We start from the raw sequence: 15,604 nt of genomic DNA, 5'->3' as shown, positions 1-15,604 counted from the left end.
ACCGTTAGGGCTACAATGCCAGGAGGCTGCTGGAGCCTGATGATGATGATGGAGAGACTGATCCCAATCCAAGCGACTGCAACAGGAAGGAAGCTGCAAGTCTGACCATCCACAATGACAAAGTACTGTCAAAACAAGAGTTTCTCTAATGTTGAATGGATTTACAGCTGATATGTGTTCTGATTGGGCTTTCTGGAGAGCAAGAAAAGGTTCAACCTGCCTCCTCAGATACTTTATATCTCTCCACTCTTGTGTATTTCTTTTTTTAATATGTCCATGACTGACAGGAGAAGCAGCAGCCCATGAACAGTGACGTGACGGCTTTTGCATCCAGAGCAAAGGTGGTTTACCCCATCAACCAGAAGTACAGGGTGAGTCCACCACAAATCAGATCAAGCTTTATTTATTAAAAAAAACGCTTCTCATGCCCCCCTAAAACATACACAGTATTAGAATTAGGGCTGCACGGTATGATGAAAATTTCCGACATGGCATATTAATCATTATACCATGGTCCGGGTGAATACTCGATTATGATTGGCTGCTAGGTGTGCGTTAAAACCTGATAACCGCACGGTGAAAAAAGAAGTTCCGGTCACCTAGCTTAAATGTTCTGTATCACTGCGCCAGCTTCTTTAAAACAACCTTTTGCTTCATCATTTGGACAAAAACAAGCGAGAGGTGAACTTTCTCTCTGAACTGATGCTTTATTCAACCCATCGGAAAGATCAGCACATATATATATCGCCGAATCTTGACTGCAGGGGTGGTGCGGTGCAACGCAGACTATTTGTTACGTGATGCGGCGCATGTAACAAGAATTAAGGACGTAACAACCTTGATGCGGCTCCTCAATTAAAGACGTAACAAGAATTAAGGACTAAAAACTGGTTAATATGTATTACTTTTGTAAGTGCGGTTATTACTTTTTAACGCACTTCGCGGAAGGAACCATCCTCCACGTTGCGTCGGACGGTTCAGGCTTCCATGGCGTGCGGTAAAAAGTAATAACACACACTTTGTCGGCCAATAACCCTTACTTAATACCGTGATGACGATATACCTTGCGCCACCCACCAACCATCCACCCATCCATCCATCAGGTATCATTTTAATCAGCATAACCACAAACCACCCAATGGACATTAACTTTATTTTGTCTTTTTCCATGTTGGATTCACACACTAGACATAAAAAAAAGTCTAGAAAAAAGTTCTTACATTTTGCAGCCCTGATATGTGACAGTACTTCTCTTATTTTGGGTTTCCCCTCAGCCTTTAGCAGATGGTGCTTCCAACCCATCACTACATGAGCACTCCAAACGTCCACCAGTGGCTGATGATGAGTCCTCCTCCTCGGACGGAGAATCTTTGAGTCAAGAACAGGATAATGATGACAGCAGTCAGTTTATCTCCTCCTCACTGGTACCGAAGAGCCTGCAGAACCAAAGTTTCATCCGGGTCTCCCACTACCCCCAGACGCTGACACAGACATGGTGGGGGGGGAGTTGCCCCATATTTGCCTCACACTTTCTCACAACCCAAACTGAAAGTAATTTTTGTGTTTTTTGTTCTTGTTACTTGTGCAGTTTTGGGGGAAGAATCAGTCTTTACTGTTTAGCCTTGCACAACATACAGCAGCTCAGCTGTCGGCTTCAGGAAGACAAATACGTGGTGAGTTTTTCTAAATATCCCAGCAAAGGTTGCTTTACATTTGTGGGATTTAGTTTTTTTGTGTGCCTTTTTTTGCAGATTTTTTTGCAGCTTTTGAAAAAAATACTCAGCAGTCGGTTTTCAAAGGACCAAAACGATGCAGACTTCACCAATGATATTCTTCAGATGATAGAAAAGGTAGAGAAAGTTGTCATTTTGTGAATTCAGAGTGAGTTTGACGGCATATCTGCATGACAAATTGGATTATATCTGCCATGGTTTGTAATAAAATGCTAACCCTTGGAGTTGATCATTCTAGGACCTCAATGACTTGAGGAAACGCTTCCCAGGGAGCCAAACTTTGAGTTGTGACGCTCACTGTTCACTGGAGGGGATTGAAAGAGCTCAGAAGGATCTCCTTGAACATTGCCTGGAACTGGTGAGAACATTTAGAAATCCGGTTCCTCTGGTCTCTCAGGGATGTCTAATGTGCATTTCTTGTCATAGTCCAAAGAGTTCAGCAGACAGGTGGAGAATCTGTGTCAGCTTCTTCTGAAGAACATCACAGAAGACGCACAGAACATTGTTGTTTCGGTCATTCATACCCTGCTTTTAGTCGAAAACAGCCACATGAAGACACAAGAATTGGATCTGAAGGTACAGCGTCACTCTCTAACGGGCTCTTTGGATTGAAATATGGCAATGATTTCAAAGGCAATCTCAAAAGAACACATTCTTTTCTGTTTCTTAGAGGATACAGGAGACGGTGCTCTGGTGGGAGGAGTTGGGGAGTTTTGCTCAGTCACAAGCAGCTTTGCTCCGTTGGGAAGCGGTTCTGAGACACGGCCTGATAGCAGGACTGCTGGAACAGCTAACTAGCGACGGCGTCTTGGAATTTAGCCTCATGGAAACCATACTTTCAGAGATCAACGCGGCTCTGAACGAATGCCTTCAGCGTTGCACTGAGGGTAAGATGTGTGGAAAAAAACTCCAATCCAACAACAACTTCAAGCAGCATTTTAGAAAATGAACCTTTCTTATAATAGAAACACTTGATAGTTGAACATCTCTAAACTAAAATTGGTCACAGAGTTCCACTCTGATCATCTTTTGATCTAGTTTCAAAACGTTCCCTGTGGTCTTTTAATTAAGATTATGGGATTTTTAACCAGAATCAAAAAACCTGTGTTGTTTTCCAGGACTTATTTTCAGCAGAGCAGCAGGAGTTCATTTGAAATCCACATCTGAGCTTGGAGCAACCCCGCCCCCACTTCCCATCAATCATTTGTTTATTCACTCTACTTCTAGCGTACAGCCCCTCACAACCCCAAGTTAACATTACGTTCATGGATCTGTTTGTCTGCTAGAGCAGTGTTTTTCAACCAGTGAGCTGCGGTACACTGGTCTGGTGTACCGTGGGAAATTGCTCTGATCTAAAAACATTTACCGTCTCCAGGAAATCAGCTCTGTGTTCATCCAAACAGGCCCTGATAAAACACTGAGTAGTAAGGAATATGAAAGATCATAAAATACTTTTTTCTTTGTGTTTATTTGATTCTATCAAAGACACTTTGATAAGAATGACGGTACCGCGATTTAGCCGCAGCTACAGCTCTGCTTTCGGAAAAGTCCCGCCCCTTTAACTGTCTCTGCCAATCATTCTTGGAGGCTTAATCACACGTCATCAGTCCGACCAATCAGAAGTGGTTAAAGTCTTCACTTCCTTTTTCTGATTCTGCTCATAAAGTCTCTCAATTCCAACAAAAATACCAGCTAAAGCTCGTCTTTAGTGGTGTAGTTTTACACAGAGTCCGGAATCAGACAGTGGAACAAGTGAACAAAACAATGAAGCTCAGAGCAGCGAGTCTGTCTGCCATCAGCGACAGTTTTCACACTACATCTCCCATGATGCAATTGGTTAAAAGTGACAGCATCTCTGCACTACAATGAGTCTTCCCTGTTAAACGTCTTGAAACCACAACAAACACACATCAGCCAGTTTTAAAATCTTCTGGATGAACTCAGAGGTCAACAGTTTAGTTCTCCTTCTAGGTTTGTGTTTATTAACAGCCAAACATCCCAGAGTTTGGTCCAAGTCATCGTTCTAACTGAAACACTTTTCTAAGAACGTCTGGATTATTTTATATGTTAAACTTAAGAAGAAGTAAGAACAACATTGAAGAAACAGGATCAAGGTGAAGTGGACAACAGACATAATTAAACTAAATTGAAACAATTTAATCATCTAAAAAGAAATAAAACGGTTTTGTTAAAGTCTTCAAAACACTCTTTAGAGTTTCTCCTTTTTTAATTTTTGGATGCTGGTGTGCCGCAAGATTTTTGTCAAGGATAAAGTGTGCCTTGGCTCAAAAAAGGTTAAAAAACTCTGTGCTAGAGGATGCATCAGGATGGAGCGGAGCAGGAGGCTTGTGACCCGCCCAGCGTACCCTCTACTCGCAAATACCATCTTCTTCCTCCTGGTCCTGATTTAAAATAACATGAGTACAGAAATATACAGAAATGCAATTCAAAGCTTAATTTTCCTACTAGATGTTCTCCGTCATCAGAAAAAAAATCAACCTTTTTCATCAGAGTGGGTCTTTATAAGCTCCATCGTTTTTCTCTTCAGAGTGCAAAAAAAAGACAGAAGATTTGGTGAACGAAAAATGCAGCAAGAAAGAATCTAAGATGAAGAAGCTCCAGAGGAGACACATGAAGGAGAAAAGCCGAGTTCTGGAAGCAGAACAGGCTCCCAGTGATCTGCAGGATCTCACCATGGTCAGAAGATTTCACGTACTTTTGTGTTATTCACACAATCTTGGCTGTTAGTGAATCCTTTTTCAGTTTTCTTTCTTTTCGAAACGTTTTAGTTAATGATTTGAGTTTAGCCGAACAACTGGTACGATTCCTCTGGTTTTCACATTAGAGCTTTTGTTTCCCTCAGCTGTATCTGGACATGCTGAGCAAACACAGACAGCAGGTTTGTGACGAGGAGCTCCAGCAGGACCACAGGGTCACTGAGGCTCTTTTTGACCTTTGGAAGGTGAATGAAATCCTGAAAACTGTCATTTCAGTCGTTGTTTACACTCACTTTTTGTGTTCACCACGTCTGTTCTTGAATGATCAGAAACTTCGTACCTGCTGGTCAAAGAGGCTCGCAGAAGCAGCCAAGGACGTCTTTCTCTCCTCACTTCCCGCCCAGACGAGTCTCAGTGCAGAACGCTGCGAGAAGATGTGGCTGGATGTGGGGCAGGAGCTCGCCGCTCAGCTCCAGCAGGCAGAAGGCGCCACCAGACGGCAGCTACGTGACATTCAGGCCGAGCTGAAGCAAGACGGGAGGGTAAACACCATGGGATGGGCCTGATTTAGTTTCTGTAACCAACCTCTGCTTTCTGTAGGTGTGGGATGATGGCGTTGCTGTGGTGCGCGGCTGCCTGAAGCATCTGGGTGAACAACAGATGAAAATCCTCCACAGCATGGTGGTCAGACAAAGCTACACACTCAGCAGGTGAAACTGCACAGACCTGACAGTATTTTTACCCATTCTTGATGAAGACATACTCTACTGAGACGGTGCTTTCATTGAAGCTTCAATGAAATATCAAAACAGACTACCTCTTTGTTTTAACTGCATCTGTTGAGAACAGCAGTTGGAAGGAGACAAAGTCCTGATCTTTCATGTCGTGGTTTTTCAAAGAAGCTTGAAGACAGGCAAAAGTTTGTTGAATGGATAAACAACAGTTTGGGATTATTGGGGCTTTAATTTGACTTACATTGTGTCACATGGGTTAACCCCACCTCCTCCACCCTTCACTAGCTCAATAAACGCCACCAACCCTGTGACCCCAAACGAAAATAAAGCGAGTTTGGAACATGGATGATTTTAAAATTTCTGACATTCTTGTAGATTTAAAAATCATTTTGAGTTTTGTTCTTTCCCAGGAAATTGATAGTTTTTAATATGATATCATTGTTCGCTGATTTTTTTACTTACATATTTCCAAACCAATGTTTATTTTGCAGAGAAAATGATCTTAAATAATATTTTTGGGGATTTTTTTCCCTATGTTTCTGACACAGTCTTTAAGGATTTTTATCCATCTCCAAGATAACACTACAATGGAGTATTAGGGCCACCAAGAAAGAGAGAAAAAAAAAGGAACAAAGCTGTAAAAGTATGAGAATCAAGTTGTAAAATTATGCGAAAAGTCAAACTTTTACAGGAATAAAGTCATACAATTATTAGAAAAGGTCACTTTTATGAGAAAAAATAAATAAATGTACTACTTAAATGTTTTAAATTTAAAAAAGAAATCCATCCATCCATCCATCCATCCATCCATCCAACCATCCAACCATCCATCCATCCATCCATTTTCTTAATCCTCTATATCCCTTCTATATCCCAGGCAAAGGCGGGGTGCTCACTGGACAGATCGCCAGTCTGCCGCAGGGGAAAAGTTACATTTTCTCAAAAACAAAGTTATAACTTTCTGAAAATAAAGTTGTATATTTACAAAAAAATCTAAGCAGATTCGGTGAGATACTTGAGCGGAGTGATGTCTCTCCAATTCCTCTGAATTGTCTGTAGTATTATTTAAACAGTTGATGTTCACAAGTCTTTGTGGAAAAATCTTTGAATCTAAATGTGACGTTTTATTTTAAACTAAACATTCCTTGTAAAATTATGACATTTTGAGTCATACATTTATGACTTTATTCTTGTAAAATGTTGTTTTTTTCACAACTGTACAACTTTTTTCTCATAAGATTTTGTTCTCATATATGTATCATGGTGGCCTTAATACTCCGTGTAAGTCTAATTCTTAGTTTTTATAACTGAATCAATGAGAAATCTTTGTTTCAGTGTGATGGGGAGCCTGATAGAAAGGAAACATGAGCACCTCCTGGTGGTGGTACAGAGGTACTTCCTTGTCAGGCACGTGTGTCTGCACATGCTGAAGGAGATGAGGCTGTCCAAGCTGAAGGCTCTCTCTCAGACTGACTTCAGAGCTCTGCTGGTGGAGGAGTCCGGTCAAGGCTGGCCCTGGGTTCATTTACCTCACAAGGTGGGACGGTGGGAATGTGGGAAACACATTTGTACAAAAAAATGCACTCAGAAGTTGGAGGCTGCTCCACTGTAATTGTGGAAAGTCTCTAAACCTCTTCAAGCAATGAAAAGGAATTGTCCTCGTTGTCTTCCAGCAGAGCAGTGCTGCTAGCCTGGCAGACAGGCATCTGGGCCCGGAGAGCCAGCTGCTGGAGCACAGCCGCCAACAGGAGTTCCTGTCGGAGCTGGAAACTGCAGGAGAGCTCCTTCAGAGCCACGCACAGCTGGTGCTTGGCAACGCCCTCAGTCACGCCATCCATCAGAGCATGGAGGCCGCAGCCAGACGGTTACCGACTGCTCCCAAACTGGATGACAGCTTGAAAGTACTCCAATTACAGCCTTTTTAAGCTATTACACTCTGATTAAAGCAGAGCCAGTCGCTTCTTTTTGTGCAGTTTGGTGCAGCATTTAAAAAAATTTTTTTAACTTGTTCTAATTCACTGAATTACTGATGAAAATTCCTTTAAAATCTCAAAAATTTACCTTTTAATTCTGCAATCTTGTCGAAATTTAAATTTGAATAAAAATCTGGATAATTCCACTTTAAACTAATAAGATTTGCACCAAAAAGAAACATTTTTTTCTCTTTTTCTAAACGACTTGATACGCACATAAACCAGTTTTCTTTTGTATTTTTGTTTTTCTTGACCTCAGCACCACCTGACAGAAGCTTCAGCACAGAGCGTCTATTTGACCAAAGACTCTCTTACTGCACTTGTTCAGAGCTACTACTCCCGTCTGAAAGACGTCAGCAGAAAAATGCAGCCGTTTAACACAAACCAGGGTGAGTGGATTTTTCTTATTTACAGAAACATGAAAAGTATGTTTTTATCACAGCGATGATGTCAGAACGGTTCTGCAAACATTTCTGTTTTCCAGAGACGAGCGGACGGCAGGAGGGCAGCCGTCAGCTGAGGAGAGTCCTGTTGAGGGAGCTGGAGATCTGGGGCAAAAAACCGGCTTCTGCTGAGTTTCAACAGAGGTGCAAGCAGTCCGCCTCTCGCTGTGGTGTCAAACCAAGCTCGGCCAACAAGCAAGCATAACATCTTGTGCCTTTTGAACACACTAGGGTGGAGCTAAATAAGAGAAAAGTGCTGGAGCAGAGTGATTTGGACCATGAGTTCCTATTTGAGGTGATCAGACAGAAGAAGGTTGCTCAGGAAGAAAGAATGGAGGCCATGAAAACACAGTTGACGGTTGGTTGATCTGCATGTGTAGCTCAACTCAAAAACCAGTGAAAACATCTACAGTCCACCTCAGACTCGTGTTCCTGTGTCCGTCAGGAGGCAGAAGAAAGCTTCATAGCTGAGCTGGCAGCTGTGGCCCGCGTTTCCGTCCACGCTCCCGAACCAGAGCTCCGTGCGGAAGAGGACAGCATCGCTGGTAGGAGATGAGAGTGCAGGCTGTGTGGACGTCCTACGGGTGTCCTACGGGTGTCCTACGTGCTCTTATGAATCACGTGCACACACCACATGCGTGCAGCATAAGTGCAACATAAGTGTGTGCATCTTCCATTAGCCTAACAAATATTTGAAGACACTTACCACAACAATGGTACGTTCCGTTTCCATGATGTCCCCTGACCCTACAACGCTTTCGCTATAAACAGTTACTTTTGCCGGGTAGTTTTTACCCGACATGATATACCCAACAAAAAGTATTGTCATAAAGAATAGATCAAAACATGACAACACATGATACATCAGAGTGGTTTCCTTTTATTTGTAACTGTGCTATGTGTGACAAAAGAAAAACATGGCAAGTTCCTAAAAACATTCTCAAGAATTACTGAAAAATTAGGAATTTGAGAACAAAAAATTCCTCAAAAATATTAAAATGATACTAGAAACTTGGTCTTTGGTCCACCCATTCCTGGAACATGTGAGACTTCCCTGGTGAAGGCACAGACTCCACGACATGCAACATATTCAAATTCATGTAGATAGTGTTGCTCGGGTCAGAATCCCCCAGAGATGGTGCTCTAGGGTGAAGGTGGCCGCATGAGCCACCTGTACGGGTCAACCTCCCCGTATGGGTCAACCTCCCCGTATGGGTCAACCTCTCCGTACGGGTCAACCTTCCTGTACGGGTCAACCTCTCCGTATGGGTCAACCTCTCCGTACGGGTCAACCTCCCTGTACGGGTCAACCTCTCCGTACGGGTCAACCTCCCCGTACGGGTCAACCTCCCCGTACGGGCACCACCACCAGGAGGTGCTCATTTTTCTTTCCTATCAGGTTCCCCATCACACTGAAACAAAGATTTCTCATTGATTCAGTTATAAAAACGATGGAGAATTTAGAGAAAATGGAAGCTCTTGAAGAAAACAGTACGTTAAACGTTTGCTTTCAACGACTTTACCAGTATGATTCATATGTAATTAGGAATTAGCAAACAACAAAGTCTCAAATGTGGCGAGACGTCCCAGAATAAATACGCAGCTTTTGCCCAGAGACATCTTGATTGAGATGAGAAAATGAAGTTTGTTGACAAAAGTCTATTGGAGAAGCGGATTAACTGCTAGTTAATGATGACATATTTGCTAGTTCTGTGGCCTCTGGGGACATAGTTCTTATCGGAAACCATTAAATGACAGAGGATAGAAAAAATTAACATCTCTTCAGGAACTTTAAAAACGAGTGAAATAATGCCGTTCACTGGAAACACCGGGTTTTCCAAAGGGTGCTGTGGCTCCCTGTGTTTTACTTTCTGTGGGAAACTGACCCGAATGGCTCTTTGGGCGGTAACGGCTGCTGACCTCTGCTCCATAAGCAAACCTTTACAATATTTTTGGATCAGACTGAACTGAGGGTTTAGTAACTCCCAGTTTTCCTACTTTCTTCCTTCCCTAACCAGAAAAATAAGACCAGACGTTTCTAAAATGCTACAAATCCATGTCAAAGTACTGTTGTGAAAGGCTTGTGAAGACGCTTTGTGTTTTGGACAAACGCAAGTCCTCCGCTGGTGGAAGGAAAGTCGAGTTTCAGATCTATTTTCATTCTATGACTTGCATTCATATTTTGATATGAAGTCTTGAAGGTTGTGTCTCCGTCTGGGTGAGTAAAGCATCTGCCCCTTTTGTGTGTTTGTTCCCCAGGTGACCCGTGTCCGCCTCCTGTGCTGGACCTGCTGGCCCTCAACCCTGCTCTAGATCCAGCCTTGAATCCTTCACTCACTCCGACTTTTGTTGCTCCAGCGGCAAAGTCCAGACCCAAGAAGAAGAGAGAACGAGAGGCTCCTGTCAGCTGAAAAACTCACCTGCATCGTAAAGATTTAGCGGGCTGCGTGGTGGCGCAGTCCAAATCAGGCTTCGTAGGTTGATTGATGACTCTAAGGTGTCCCTGGGTGTGATTGTGTGACCCTGTGATAGGCTGGGACCCGTCCAGGCTGTACTCCGCCTTTGCCCGACAGCAGCCAGGTTAGGCAGCTCCTTGACTCTGAAAGGGATTTGAAAACATTTTTTTATTTAACCTTTATTTACAAGGAAATTGTCCCATTGAGATTAAGAATCTTTTTTCCAAGGGAGTCCTGGCTGGGGGGAAACAACAAATTACATTTACAATAAAATGTCAACATAAAAAACCTAAATAAAGTAAATCAAAAATAGAGTTTATGTAAAATAGGTACAGATAAAAGTGACTTTCTCCTCCAATCTCGGCCTGGATTTAAAAATATTCAGAGTTCTTTTAATTTGTGGCATGCAGTGGGTTAAAAAGATGACTGACCATTTATAGTTTGTAAAATATACTATTCTGCTGTGTAAGATTTTTGCTTTCATTCTTTTTGAACATGGGTTTTAATGCATAAATGGACTTTGGTGTTTACATTTTTTTAAATCTTTGTGTCTTTTTGAGATGTTTGTGTGCGGTGCGTGGATTGTTGTTGTCTGTTTCCACCGGCTGTTAAAGTGGTAACACAGCAAACCTGGCAGTAATGCATTCCTGCCAATATTTACACCCGGCCCATGTCTCATTGGCTGCATTGATTCCTGAGTGCACGGGACGACGGATGCTGGCCTCTCAGTCAATTGTGAGATGAATTACAGACGTCCTTCCTGATTTTAGCAGAGTGCTGCTACTCAGCGATGGAAGCCTCACCCTCCTCTGCCTCTAATGGGGTTTTAAGTACAGTCCTTTATGGCCAATAATGCACAGAGATGGCCAAAGTCTGGTTGAGTTGTAGCCTTGGCAGATTTCTGTGTGCTGCAATTTAGTGGTGAGTTTCCTGTCATCTTGGGGCCTGGGGATTGTCAATTAACAGACGTCCATTGTGCATTCTCGCTGTAATTGTACGATCTGCCTGCACGCATCACCCAGTTTGCCATGACTTCCAGCCGTTCGGCGCTGCATCCGGGCGGCTGGTCGTGTGACTCTCAGGGTTTGAAATCTGAATGTCTGGCTGATTTCTCAGGTGTCGTCACTGTTGATCTGTGATGAGGGGAAACCATTCGGATGTATTTTGAGTTCCCTTTGGGGACTGCAAGGACTTGTGGGAAGATGACCTGATTTCTAATTTTCTCCTTGCTTGCCAGCGCTGTGGGCTAGTGGCTGCTACAGAGAGCTCAATGAAAGGAGTGAGGACATGAAGCAAACGAGACCTTTTTAGGAAATGGAATTCTGTCATTGCTTTTCTCCCTAAATGTGGATTTTGTCGATGGACAACAGTGTAACTGTGTTGACCTGTCAGTAAATCCAGGTAAGACGGCTCCCTCCGGCTGACTTTGACTTTTGGCACAGCATTAGACATGTTTATGACCCATATTGTGTTTGATGCAGCATCTTGTTGTAATAAAACCTGCAGACAAAAACTTGTAACAGCTTGCAGCCTCTGTTCATTTTTATTTACATCCCACACTAAAAAAAATATAATAAAAGATCCCCCAACTTGTTTAAGGTGAAAGTAGCAGGAGCATACCGTCAGAGGTAAAGACCACACGGTGTGACGGCGTCATCAGCTCAGATGGACGGTTATTTTAGGACCTGGAAATAAGGTCGCTTGGAACTGCTGCTTTGATTCCATCTGAAAAAATGTTAAACCATTTTGCTCTAACCGAACTTTAAATCTGTAAGAAAGCAGCAAAGAAATAAAACAGGAAAATAATTAAAGCAGGTACATAAATGTATCATATTGTTCTATCATTATAAATTGACGATATATATTATGTTTAAAACAAATTATTATTAACAAACTTCTGTATCAAATCACAACCACTTTTTTGTGTTATATAAAATAATTTTCAGATTTCATCCTCATCTAATCTTTCTCTTTGGTTTTATTTTGAAATCTTTTGTCTTCTTTTTCGACACAGTTGTCTCTCTAACTGCTTGTCTCTCTCTTCCAGAGGCGCCGCTATGGCCGCCATGCAGCAGGAATACCCCACAGTCCTCCTGGGGATCCTGGAGGAACTGGCCAACATGCGGCAGTGGCTGACCTTCCAGGACCTGTGCCGCATGGTCAGCACCCGCTTCGACCTGGAGCACCTCGTGGAGCTCAGGAGTCTGCTGTTTGCCGCTGCCAGCAGGGACCCCTGTTTTCCAGCCACCCTCTTCAGAGACCGGGTTGCCGCCAGGGGTCAGGGGCTTTCACCCATAGGGGTCGCTGCGGACATAGTGACTATCTTTAATCTCCTTCAGATGACGGGTGGAGTCTCTGATTCCAGCCACACCATGAGATCTGAGCCGGTCCTCCCCGTCGACCTGTCTCCGGGCCCCAGCCTGCCCGGAATCCACCCTCTGGAGGTTTCTGGTGGGGAACGTGTTTGGGCTCACTCTGACCCTGGAGGGAGGTCTGTGGAGCAGCACCTGCTGTTTCCAAGGCCGAATTATTCTGCCCGCAAACGAGCAAGTCTGCCCCCAGATCCCATCTCCTTTGTGCCCTCCCCTCCCATCAGGACGAGGGCGGTGTCTTTTGATCTGCCTCATACCACGCATTCATACCCCACGAGTCCGATTCCCCAGGAGTCTATGAGAAGCATCTACCTTCCTTTGGAGACGGACAGTGATTCCAGTGGCGATTCGGCTTCCATGGATGTTTTTGAGGTTGAGCCAGAATCCTCGGTTGACCAGAAGAGGAACATCTTCAGAAAGGACTTCCATCGCCAGCCGCCTCTCATACCGCAGGTGACCATCAGCAGCGAATCTCCAAGCCCCAAAGCGGGACCCATGGGCTTCGACAATGTCAACTTCAACATGATCCAAAATCCCTACGCGTCGCCGACGGCAACGCACAAATTGCCGGACTCTAAACAACAAAACCTGGAGGATCTGCAGGACTCAACCTATTTTGGGCCGGGGTCGGTCCCAGAGCCCTCGCCCATACACCTTCCTCTACCGACCAGGACCAGGCCCGCCTGGAGCGGCAAGAGTCACAGTCTGGAGGACCAGATAAGTGCCGGTAGTGTCGATATGGGGATGGGAGCAAAACCAGGACAGCTTCCGAGGCGCTCCACACCTGCAATCAGCACTTTGGTGGGGTCCTTGGGTGGAGGCAGTGCAGATAGTGGGTTACCAAGTGGAGGCGATGGCGTGAAGGCTCAGGGAACACAAACAGACCCCCCGGATCCCAGGAGGCTCCGAAGCTTAGTTCATGCTGACCGCCTCTCATTCATGACCTCCTTGGATGACCCTGAGTTCGGTGAGGATGACGTCAGTGCCATCTTCCGCTTCTTAGATGACATCAGCATGTGCGGCTCGACGGGAGTGCTGCACTCCGGCGATGGCGGCATCAGCCAGGACACCCCCGAGGGCAGACGCGGGCGCCTTGGTCAGCTCAAAAGACTGTTCCATTCTTTGGAGAGCAGTGACGATGGACTCCAAGCAAGCGTCTGCAAGCTGCTGCTGCGCATGAGTCAGATAGAAAGACAGCTGGAGTCACTGAACGACGTCAAAGCCGAGATCTCTCAGGTTCTCTCCGCTCTGCAGCGGCTGGACGAGAAGATCCAGCAGCCAGTCGTCGGGGGGGTTCAAGGCACTGGTGGGAGATGGTACGAGGCCCTCAGCGGGGTCTCCTCTTTCATGAGCCAACCCATAACTCCCTCCGAGTTGTCGGATCCTCAGCCTTTGTCGGCGTCCGGACATCTGCTACCGAGGACCAGCACCAGCAGCCTGGACTGGAACCGCTGGAACACCCCCGGGGATCAAACCGAGAGCAGCAAAAGCCTGGGAGATTCCAAAGGGGTTAAAGATGGGAAGAAGGACGCAACGTCCCGCCGCGCCTCCAAAACTCAGGCGGAGGAGAAAACCGTCTCTGACAACAAACAGCCGATTGTTTCCAACTCTGCAAAAGACTGGAAAGTGTCTTTCTCCAGGAGAAAAGGCAGCAAATCATCAGAAAGAAAACTGGGGCAGGTAAAGTATTTCCCCTTGGCGCGTACTGCACAGATCTGCATCTTCATTCCAGGATTTAAAAAGCATTTGCATTGACATCTGCACGCCAATTTCAACATGAATGATAATCTGAAGGATGCATTGACAAACTGGCTTTTAGGTTTTCTTAGGCTGAAGCATCTGCAATAATCCTTTCATGCATAAAGTGTCCCCGATATGATATTCCAGATACAACTTTGTCACCGTCAGCAGTTTCTAAATTATGCATTTCCTTTTAGGCTGATCAGTCGGAGAGCACCACCAACCTACTCTCCCAAAAGCCCACCAGCATGGTGGAACAAGTGTTAAACTCCTCCCTATTCCATCAAAAGGACGCCAGTCTCACACGGGGGCTCGCCACGGCAAAGGTCATCGACCCCAAGCTGGCTGAGGGGAGAGGAAGACCCATATGGACCGTCGACGACAGAGAAGCCCGGATCTCCCCTCTGGATCTACAGGTACACCGAAAACCTGGATCTTAAAGGCAAAAGTAAAAAAGTTTAATTTTTTTTTCTTGCATGAAAAAAATATAGCGATAAGGTTTTTCAATAGCAGTTTACTTTAAGAAAACATGACTAGAATTCTTGGCAAGAGCATTTTTCTTACTTTTATGATATTTTTTTCATTTGTTTTTCCAATTTTTTAAGCATTTTTGACTTATTTGTTTGGGGTCTGTTCTTACTGAGCAGTTAAAAGCTCATTCATTTTGCCTCAGGAAATGTTTTTCCGTTTAAAAGTTGAACTGATTGCTTGAAGGATTAAAGCATCTGGGTTAAAATTGTTATTTTTTTAATGCTATGAAACATATTCCATAGCTTTATAGATACTTTTTTTTTTTATGAAAAAATCTAAAGAAAAGTGTCGATTTAGTAAAAGCCTTAAGGTTCTATTATTTAAAATGTCCTATTCTGTTTGTATTTGTCATCAAAAATGCACAAATGATTAAAACAGAGGAAGGATTTTGTCCTGCAGGCTCAGGACTCTCTCAACCCCAACATGGACTTCTGGGTGGACGACATTTACACTCCCGGCTACGACGCCCTCCTCAGACGGAAGGAGGCTAACCTCCGCCGCATCAAGATCTGCAAGCTGGTTGCCCTCGTCGCCATTGTGGTGGCCATTACCCTCATCATCGTCATCCCCATTTGCACAGTAGTCTCTTAAAGCCCCTCACAGAAACTCACGTTGTTGCCTATCCTCTTTCCTTTCTTTGCGCTCCGTCCGCTGTTATCTGAAACTTGCACGTCATCCTAACAGAGTTGGGAAATGGTGATCAAGTGAACTCTTAGTACCTCCTCGTGGTTTTTTTTTGGCACGATGCAACATCTTTGATTTCCAGAGAGAATGCAAGTTGTGCATAAAGTTTGATTAAACTGTAAATCCTGCCAAGAGTTTTTCTTCAAATTGCTGTGATTGTTTCAGCTGGCTGCATAATAAAGTCTTAAACTAGTAATACTGAGCCAATGCAAACATGCCAA

The 15,604-nt window shown here is 44.2% G+C and overlaps 2 protein-coding genes across 3 annotated transcripts in view; both read left to right on the top strand.

The window, feature by feature from the left end:
- evc (EvC ciliary complex subunit 1) overlaps window positions 1-11,576 on the top strand; it is a 12,472-nt gene extending 896 nt beyond the window's left edge. Inside the window, exons 2-20 of one of the 2 annotated variants that reach the window (XM_004069296.4) lie at window positions 9-122; window positions 288-371; window positions 1,275-1,495; window positions 1,589-1,673; window positions 1,752-1,850; window positions 1,972-2,091; window positions 2,160-2,309; window positions 2,404-2,620; window positions 4,282-4,430; window positions 4,597-4,695; window positions 4,780-4,992; window positions 5,051-5,160; window positions 6,520-6,721; window positions 6,861-7,085; window positions 7,417-7,546; window positions 7,642-7,744; window positions 7,832-7,958; window positions 8,046-8,145; window positions 9,860-11,576. In XM_004069296.4, coding sequence (XP_004069344.1) covers window positions 9-122; window positions 288-371; window positions 1,275-1,495; window positions 1,589-1,673; window positions 1,752-1,850; window positions 1,972-2,091; window positions 2,160-2,309; window positions 2,404-2,620; window positions 4,282-4,430; window positions 4,597-4,695; window positions 4,780-4,992; window positions 5,051-5,160; window positions 6,520-6,721; window positions 6,861-7,085; window positions 7,417-7,546; window positions 7,642-7,744; window positions 7,832-7,958; window positions 8,046-8,145; window positions 9,860-10,011 — 2,700 coding nt within the window. In that variant the 3' untranslated portion in view covers window positions 10,012-11,576. Of the gene's footprint in view, window positions 1-8; window positions 123-287; window positions 372-1,274; window positions 1,496-1,588; window positions 1,674-1,751; window positions 1,851-1,971; window positions 2,092-2,159; window positions 2,310-2,403; window positions 2,621-4,281; window positions 4,431-4,596; window positions 4,696-4,779; window positions 4,993-5,050; window positions 5,161-6,519; window positions 6,722-6,857; window positions 7,086-7,416; window positions 7,547-7,641; window positions 7,745-7,831; window positions 7,959-8,045; window positions 8,146-9,859 lie in introns of both variants that reach the window. The other variant, XM_011475612.3, reaches the window with a different exon arrangement.
- Window positions 11,345-15,604, top strand: kiaa1024 (KIAA1024 ortholog). Its single transcript, XM_020703579.2, has 4 exons — window positions 11,345-11,457; window positions 12,104-14,108; window positions 14,366-14,584; window positions 15,099-15,604. The coding sequence occupies exons 2-4, from the start codon at window positions 12,114-12,116 to the stop codon at window positions 15,288-15,290; spliced, it is 2,406 nt and encodes an 801-aa protein (XP_020559238.1). The 5' UTR covers window positions 11,345-11,457; window positions 12,104-12,113; the 3' UTR covers window positions 15,291-15,604.

The sequence above is a fragment of the Oryzias latipes genome, chromosome 5, assembly GCF_002234675.1.
Source record: "Oryzias latipes chromosome 5, ASM223467v1".
NCBI lineage: Eukaryota > Metazoa > Chordata > Actinopteri > Beloniformes > Adrianichthyidae > Oryzias > Oryzias latipes.
Note: the sequence above shows the minus strand (reverse complement) of the source record. Positions and strands in the feature narration are given on the sequence as shown.

Coding starts and splice junctions, on each gene's coding strand:
- kiaa1024 (XM_020703579.2), top strand. CDS start 12,114: ATGGCCGCCATGCAGCAGGAATACCCCACAGTCCTCCTGGGGATCCTG. Junction 14,109..14,365: donor CAGAAAGAAAACTGGGGCAG/GTAAAGTATTTC, acceptor ATTTCCTTTTAG/GCTGATCAGTCGGAGAGCAC. Junction 14,585..15,098: donor TCTCCCCTCTGGATCTACAG/GTACACCGAAAA, acceptor TTTGTCCTGCAG/GCTCAGGACTCTCTCAACCC.